General features: G+C 41.8%; 1 protein-coding gene and 1 long non-coding RNA gene across 2 annotated transcripts; both read left to right on the top strand.

The window, feature by feature from the left end:
• Nucleotides 1-237: 237 nt before the first annotated feature.
• On the top strand, nucleotides 238-3,064 carry LOC137868702 (uncharacterized). The gene is made up of 2 exons (XR_011102238.1): nucleotides 238-388; nucleotides 1,790-3,064. It is a non-coding gene; the product is annotated as an uncharacterized lncRNA (long non-coding RNA).
• Nucleotides 3,065-5,748: 2,684 nt separating this feature from the next.
• ptges (prostaglandin E synthase) lies at nucleotides 5,749-8,392 on the top strand. Its single transcript, XM_068706651.1, has 3 exons — nucleotides 5,749-5,942; nucleotides 6,059-6,141; nucleotides 7,310-8,392. Exons 1-3 carry the CDS (start codon nucleotides 5,802-5,804, stop codon nucleotides 7,557-7,559), a joined length of 474 nt encoding a protein of 157 aa, XP_068562752.1. The 5' UTR covers nucleotides 5,749-5,801; the 3' UTR covers nucleotides 7,560-8,392.
• Nucleotides 8,393-8,929: the final 537 nt, after the last annotated feature.

The following is an 8,929-nucleotide window of genomic DNA, read 5'->3' as shown; positions in this document are numbered from 1 at the left end:
CACATTGACTTGGATTGTGGTAAAGGTAAATACGTGTTGTGTGTCTGAGAATGAGAATGAGAATGAGAATATATATATATATATATATATATATATATATATATATATATATATATATATATATATATATATATATATATATATATATATATATATAGTGACGTGTGAGAGGCAGAGTGAGAGGGTTCACCTGTTTTGGATTTGAGAAAGAGGGGGCAACTCTCAAGTGAGCAGCTGTGATGTCATCTCAAAGTCCCATACGCATGCTGAGCTGCATCCAGCCCAGACCCGAGGCAGACCGAGAGGAAAAACACACCGGGCTGACGAGAGACGCGATGCGCACACTGAGAGCGTTCTGGAAGACAGGAGAGCCGACCCTGCTGTTCAGGTAAGAGACAAAAAAAAAGAAACTGGCTTAGAGGACACAAATGCAACCGCAGCATCCGTCCACATCACGTCCCCTGAAACATTGGCTCGTTTCCTGCAATGCATGTCTCTTCGAGGCTGGGATGCTTTTCGGTGGCACCACAGGTATATATATATATATATATATATATATATATATATATATATATATATATATATATATATATATATATATATATATATATATATATATATATATATATATATATATATATATATATATATATATATATATATATATATTATATATATATATCTCGATTTAGAACACAGCAGTAGTTTTACAGGCCGTTGCCGATCACAACACAGTGAGAATCCAGGAAACAGCAGGGGAGGCTTTAAGAGGGTTGCCCCCCTGCTGTGTCCAGTCACTGGGATGGGATGGGTGTGGCGAGTAGCAGCAGACCACTTGTCCTTTCCATCCTCATCATCAATGTAATTTGCACTCTTGCTATAATGTCTCTTTGTGCACCAGCCTCTTGCACAATGAAGGTCAGGTGATAGAGGATTCAGGAGGGAATGTTAAGGAAGTGGAATAATTACCAATTATGCATCGACATATCTGAGCCAATGTGAAAGGGGAAAGTGAGCTGCATAGATTCCCTTCTAGCTCTGTAACGATTTCGTTGACTAAATGTATAAAAGTACACAGCTGGAATAACTGCTTGTTGCTACAGCTTGTCAGAAGAAACTGGATTCTGCAAGGGTTATATATACATTATTAATATTCCAGATTATAAACACTTGAGCGGTTCCCCCATTTTACCTCGGAGCATGCACTGGTTACCCCCTCTGCTACTGTGCTCACAGCACTGAAGTCAGAAAACAGTGCTCACGAGGCCCACAAGGGGGGGAGATGCATGAAACCCATTCTAGATTCCTTCCATTTTTTAAAATCATTTCCCCAGTCTTTGACTCTCTTCATGACTCTCTTCATGGTCTGGCACCAGCTTTTCTTGACATGTTTGCAATGTATGATCTGACACAGAGCTGTTTCAAAGTGTGCATGCAAACACTTTTAGTGAGGCCTCTTTTAGTTTTACGTTGCGAGCCGTTAAAAACATTCCGCTCCAAATCTCCAGCCTGACTTTGGACTAGAATGTTTATTCATATTCATAATTTTGTATTTAAAGTTACTGTGAGGAACTTTTTAATTGGTTATGAAACGTTATTATGTTTTAATCTTATTGTGACATCTATTTCATTCTTTGTAAATCTAGTTCAATCAAATCTAATGATTATATTTTGTATTTGTGTGCACGCCGGTTACATTTGATGTCTAATTATCAGCTTGGGCCCAACGTTTTTGCCCTTTATCTTGTCTACATGTGTAACTTTGTATACGTTACATCTCATTTCACAGCCATGCGTCATCAGGCTGAAGAGAGGATAACTAACGAGACACAGACGGCCGTACTTCTGTCAAAGCTGCAGGCCCTGTGGTGATCCTGCACCCCGATAAAAAAGCCAAACTCAAAAGTGCTGCAGCGTCGTCAGAGGAGCGAGTCACCAGAAAGACGTCCTGAAGGAAACCTTGCTGGGGACACACACACACACACACACACACACACACACACACACACACACACACACACACACACACACACACACACACACACACACACACACACACACACACACACACACACACACACACACACACACACACACACACACACACACACACACACACCTTCAGCTCCTCGCTCTGGGAACCCTCTCTCTCTCTCTCTGTGGCTTTTGCAAAAGCGACTGCTGTAAATATTTACATGCCGTGTCTGGCAGCTCATGGAGACGGAGAGCACTTTGAGATAAAACTACTCCGTGACCTTTTAACTCATGGTGCACCTCGTTTGGCCCTGCAGGCAGGGCTGGATGTGAGACTCCTGTTGTTTTTGGTTGCAGAACACAGGAGAGACGTCGTTCAGTAGTCGTGCTTCTTGTTTTGCTGCGCCTTTAAAACTCCCTGCTTGTCTTGTTCTTCTTTTTTTTTGTTCACTCATATGAAACAGCAATAATATACACATAGTGCAGTAGTTTGCAAGTATATTATTTAGTATATTCTACATTACAAATACACAGATTGTATAAATGTCAAAATATTGATATCAGCACATGTAAATATATAATAAATGTTTTTCTCGCCTGTAAAATATATTAAAGATGAATTAGTAGGGATGAGTATGCATACTGACGCCTGTGTGTAGGGTAACTGTTTACACCTGTATAGTCTGTCTCCTGACCTGTTTATACACACACACACACACACACACACACACACACACACACACACACACACACACACACACACACACACACACACACACACACACACACACACACACACACACACACACACACACACAAAATGGGCTGTGCCATGTGTTCCCAGCTGGTTGACATGTGGACTGTGAGGGTGAGCAGGACTGGCCGCAGGGCCATGGAGCTCACCGCCCACCCACAGATGCTCCAGGAAGGCTACCACCGGGTGACCGGCCTCCACTACATGTCCTCCTTCTCTGATGCAGAGGACTGCTGTGACGGCAGCAGCTCCGGCAGCTCCGTCACGCTGGACTGGCAGACTCAGAGCACCGACAATGACGCTCGACCACAGATGTAAATAAACATGATAAAAACACACGTGTGGTGTTCTGTACTTGGGATTGGATTTGAAGAGAAAATTGAGAGGAGAGATGTGTTTTTATTTTTTACAATACCCTCTTTATCAGATTCTTCTTTTGGATTTTTCTGCTGAGTTTGCATATTTGATATCTGATATCCTGTCATCCAGTTTAGGGGCTGCCAAGTCTAAGACGATGTCTTAACAAGTCTTGTTTTGTCAGTCAAGTTATTCAGTTTAACAAAAAGTAGGACAGCTCTGTATTTGAAAACAGCATTTCCTGCCACGTTTGCATGAAAAATGACTTTAAATGACTTTAATAGTTGCTGAATATTTTTTCTGACGGAGATGTGGAGTAAAAAGTTCAACAGTTCTCTCGGAAATATAAGTATAATACTTAGAATTGTACTGAAGTAAATGTACTTTGTCATTTTCCACCACTGCTGTCATTAATACAACTGTACTACAAAGAAATGATGACAGATTAGGACGTTGCGCAACCAAAGTTGCCCGATCATGACACCACTTCAAATCTAATTTCCGGTGGAAATTTTCCTTGTTTTGCAACAAACAGCTCAACCCATATCCATGTCTTACATGAATTCATTTCCTCAGCATGACCGCCACAAGACGCAGACATGTGGGCTCACAAAGTCAGACCTGAGGTTACACAACGATCCTCAGCAGTCTTATACAGGTGCAGGGGTGGAATAATGTACTTTACTATGTCCACGTTATGCTACTTTATACTTCAACTCCATTACATTTAAGCAGGAAATATTGCATTTTTATTTTACTCACTACGCTCATTTCGACAGCTGTATTAGTAGATTTTACACAGAAATCTGTTTTTCTATTTTAAGGAATAACTGCCCCATAGTATTCAAAGTATTTAGAATTTGTTCAAAATAACATTTTGAGTGTACTTTACTTCAGTATTACAACCTTAGGCTTCTATATTCTTCTAGTCCACTTTAATTCAGAGGCAAATGTTATACTTTTTACTTCACTGTATTTATATAAAATGATGTATTGCTAAGGATTTAGTTGCAGGAACTATCCGGCAATACAAAGTAGTTAAATATGTTCCGACTGTAGCAGCTACGATAGTAAAATGCTGCTTGCATAGTAACAGGGACGAAGAGTACTAGAGTATTCTACTCAAGTACAAGTAATATAACTTGTGTAAAAATGTAGCCTACTTAGATAGAAATGTACTCTAAGTAAACATTACGCTAAAGCACAGAAATCACTGAATTATAGCTTATTATAGGAGACAGATAGAACAAACTCAGGGTTGGTGGATACAGTTAACACGGTAACTGACCCAGGTTTTAATTAACCCTCCTTCTTGAACTGGAAACCTAAAGTTTCCCTCATCTCAGGTTTAACTAAATCTGAGTTTTCACTAAACCTGCTTCCTGGAACAGAGACCCTTTGTACGCACCTGTTTGTTGTTACGACAATGACACACCTGTCCTCCTGTGAGCCTCGAGCACCGCAAAGTCCTCCTCCTCTTTGTCCCAGTAGAACCAGTCCACTCAGTCCACTCAGCCTCTCTGACCCAGTAGAACCAGTCCACTCAGCCTCAGTGTTCCAGTAGAACCAGTCCACTCAGTCTCTCTGACCCAGTAGAACCAGTCCACTCAGCCTCAGTGTTCCAGTAGAACCAGTCCACTCAGTCCACTCAGTCTCTCTGACCCAGTAGAACCAGTCCACTCAGCCTCAGTGTTCCAGTAGAACCAGTCCACTCAGTCCACTCAGCCAATCTGACCCAGTAGAACCAGTCCACTCAGCCTCAGTGTTCCAGTAGAACCAGTCCACTCAGTCCACTCAGCCTCTCTGTCCCAGTAGAACCAGTCCACTCAGCCTCAGTGTCCCAGTAGAACCAGTCCACTCAGCCTGTGTCCCAGTAGAACCAGTCCACTCAGCCTCTCTGACCCAGTAGAACCAGTCCACTCAGCCTCAGTGTCCCAGTAGAACCAGTCCACTCAGCCTCTCTGACCCAGTAGAACCAGGCCACTCAGCCTCAGTGTCCCAGTAGAACCAGTCCACTCAGCCTCTCTGACCCAGGAGAACCAGTCCACTCAGCCTCTCTGACCCAGGAGAACAGTCACAAACAGCAGAACGACCTCCCTGAAGGTGAAAGTTGGGGGACTTCACCGTGACTATTTTGGTAATTACCACGTTAAGGAGACACAGCCTTGTCTTGTTGGTGTCGCGTCACCGTGTTTGATTTGGGTCCCTTAGCAGCTGGCTCTGTGTGGTGCGTTACATTTATGATTTGTTGAGGTAGAATAACGATAACCCCAACATGATTTATGATAAAAAAAAAAGTAGTTTCATAACATTGTCTAAATTATGTCCGACAGCTTTAGTTACTTTAAGATGATGATTTCTGTTTTTAAAATATATATAGTTAAGGAATAACTATCCTACAATATACAAATTAATACAATGTATAACAGTAAAATATCGGAATACCTTTTCCATCGCTGCCTGAGTGACTTTTTTTTTTATAGCTGTAGCCTCAGGGAACCAATTTGTGCGTGCCAAGATGTTTCATTCTGGGATTCACAGAATTATGAATGAAACATTCCACATCTTCTGTGAAATCTGCCACTGTGGTTTGAGTGAGTGGGTGGAGGCATCGCCGACGGTACTTAAATGACTCCTCCCTCGTGTTCACTCTCACTTTTTTTTGTAGCAGCTTTACGCACGCACCAATCTCAGAGCGCTCCTTCTATTCCAACAAATGGTTTGGATAATTGATGCAAACATGGCGGCCTTAATGAAAAATCCAGTTTTCTCCTGTTTTGTTTTCTACGGCGTGCTTCTGGTGATGAAGATGTACATTATAGCAATAATTACGGGACAATTGAGGCTACGCAAAAAGGTGAGTGACTCTGAATTAGAAAGAAGGATCTTAGCGGAGAAAGCGGCACGAGTTCAGCACCGGGACACTTTCACTGATGAAAACTTCTCTTTCTTTTCTCCCTTCTGCTCTAAAAGGCTTTTGCCAACCCCGAGGACGCGCTGAGACACGGAGGGTTACAGTATCACAGAGAGGACCCAGATGTGGAGAGGTGCCGGAGGTAAGAGAGCAGAACGTTGGACACTGTCACGACATGCTTTTAATTTGTCCAAGTGCATTCACTTTCAAAGATAATACTACTGCTGCTACAATCCTTTTTAGTTTTAAAAATGAGATTATCCAGGAAGTATTCAGAGCCTTTACAAGTAAGTTACTTGTAAAAGTGTGTCAGCTAAATGTATAAAGTATAGGAAAAGGGCCTGCAAGGGTTATATTTTAGGCCTATTGAATATTGTAATATACCATTTTTATTAGTTACTTATCTGAAGTATTGTTTGGTAGCTTATTATTTATTACTATTCACATATTTGATCAACTCATCAAACCTAAAAACCAAAAACCAAATGTGTAATGAAAAAGACCTCAAATGTGTACTTGAGTACAGCACAGCTTCTGGGCTTTCTGTGATGTTAGTTTTAGACCTCAATGTGCCAAATACTAAAAGATTATGAACTGCAAATGTTGATTTTTCCCATTAATTATTTCAGAAAAGTTTTTTTGTCACTTTGAAATCTTCCCATTTACTTCAATGGGATCATGTGATTTCCTCCATTTGGTTTTCGACAAGAGAAGAGCTGGCAGCCTGAAAGAGCTTTCATTGCTTTGTTTTTGATTGTCAGGAAATGATCCGTGACAGCAGCTCACATGCTATCGACTTGTGAAAACTCTCCCGGCCCTTCCATTGCATTTGTGATTGGGGAAACAACTCTAGGCTCATCCTGATTTATCGGTTATTAATTCATGTTTATGAGTTGCTGTAACTTTAGATGTTGCTCTGCTTTTTAAATGTACTGTTTCTGCAAGAACATGGCAGGTTTCCTAGAACGGTCTAATAAAACCGTTGATCCCGGGGGTCGGAGGAGGGGAAGCGGGAACATTTTGCGGCTGATGGGTAGTCTGACTTACAAAGAGAAAATCACAGACATCTGTTACTGTGTGACGCATGTGAGATAAATCATCCAGTGTTGGATGAGCAAGGATGAATCACCTTCCAAGCTTCCAATTTTTCAGGAAAATTGCAGAAGAAACAACAAAATCCATAACTTGAATGAGTCACTGAACTGTTCCAGTGAGGAATAATTCATGCCTTCATCACGTCATAAGTAGCTGAATCACAACATTACAGGATATTGAAACCGTGTGACTAAATCTCCTTTTCTCTCCTGTAGAGCTCATATCAACGACATAGAGAACATCCTCCCCTTCCTCTTCCTGGGTGCCATCTACTCCATGACTGGACCTGGCCTGGCTGTGGCCCGCCTTCACTTCCTGGTCTTCTTCTTGGCTCGTGTGCTGCACAGCGTTGCCTACCTGTTTGCCCTGCGAGCGCCAACCCGCTCTCTGGCCTACACCGTCGCGCAGATACCTTGCGTCTCTATGGCTCTGCAGATCCTGATGGCGGTCTGGCAGTACGCCTAAACACCCAGAAATGAGGGACTAGAGGCGCCGTTCTAGCTGGAGAGATCGATTTCGATCTTTTATAGAAAAAGCACAAGGAGGATACCGGAGAGGCCTCCTGTGGGGGAGAACTTAAAAGACGAGAGTGAGAGTGCAATAGAAGGTGTGTGATTACACCACAGATGGGTTTTGTCAGTATTTTTTATTGTTTTATTTACAATATTGAAATGTGAGAATCTCCTAAAAGTTCTTTTGAAGTTGACATCCAGTACTGTACTAGTTGAAATGAAGGTTGTTGCCCCCTTTTGTCTTTTTTTTTTTTTTTTGAACCAGAGTCTGTTGAAATGAACTAATGGAAACTAACTGACGAAGAGTTGTAGACATCTAGTTTAAACCACATTGGAATATTTTCCACCCCCCCCCCCCCCCCCCCCCCCACCCCCCTTTTGTGTTCACACAGACCACCATGGAGTTGTATCCTCCATGGCTTCATCTGTTTCCCCGTGTGGATATTCCATCTGTTTTTAATATTGTTTGTTTGCGTACTGTGTTTAATGGATCCTGACACCATGACTGATAATACCTCTCAGTGAAATACAGTTTTGATGCTTTTTAACTGTGTGAGGTAAACTCTGTCTCTCTCTCTCGCTCTCTCTCTAGTAAAGAGAAAGGAATCATAACATTGAGTTTGGCCTGGGAATAAATATCGCAACAACCTGCATAAAACAAAAATGGCGAAAGAATTTCCATCTGTGAAAACATAGTTTGAGGCTTTTTGTAGTAATTTATTATTCAATTTAATGTATACAGCATTTTTATTCTTTCGTAGGCAATAAAACAATTGACCCATGAAACGGAGGTATTGTGTTGACTTTGCCCGGTCGTGCAGACAGCAGAGTGTTCTTGTTTTCAGGGAACCGGGCCCCACTTTGTGTGCGTTTTTGTGTGAAAGTGAGATGATCCAAAAGTCTGTGGCAAAGCTCCACATTCCTCCACCTATTATGTAAGACCTTTGGCTCTGCGCTGTGTTCTCTGTCGTATCCTGAGGGGCCAGGAGGGATCCGTGTCTCCTTACTGACCGTGTTCACACCGCTACAGCATGTGTGTAAACTGCATGTCAACCGTCCTCGACTCACCTGTTCCTTCATTAGTTCAAATTAGTTCACATCATCCTTGGTGTGGTTCTTTCTTACACCTGTTTGACTTGTATTTCACCCAGCCCAAAGATGTATTTCCAGTAATCCCATTTCCAGTGATGACTAAACTTTAAAATTACAGAGCTGTAATGTTTCGTGATTAAGTAGTTTTTATTCCAAACAAAAGGAAAAAAAAAAAATCAAACCCTGAGAACGTGGGAAGACTGGAAAAGCTTAAATCCTGTGCTTCCGAGT

This window comes from Cebidichthys violaceus, unplaced genomic scaffold, assembly GCF_023349555.1.
Source record: "Cebidichthys violaceus isolate CVI_PGR_0920_01 unplaced genomic scaffold, fCebVio1.0.p SCAF_12, whole genome shotgun sequence".
Taxonomy (NCBI): Eukaryota; Metazoa; Chordata; class Actinopteri; order Perciformes; family Stichaeidae; genus Cebidichthys; species Cebidichthys violaceus.
This window is presented reverse-complemented; position numbering and strand designations above follow the sequence as displayed.

Excerpts from the sequence above, each read along its gene's own strand:
- ptges (XM_068706651.1), top strand. The coding sequence starts at position 5,802 with ATGGTTTGGATAATTGATGCAAACATGGCGGCCTTAATGAAAAATCCA. Across the intron at positions 5,943-6,058 it reads AATTGAGGCTACGCAAAAAG|GCTTTTGCCAACCCCGAGGA; the intron begins GTGAGTGACTCT and ends CTGCTCTAAAAG. Across the intron at positions 6,142-7,309 it reads GATGTGGAGAGGTGCCGGAG|AGCTCATATCAACGACATAG; the intron begins GTAAGAGAGCAG and ends TCTCTCCTGTAG.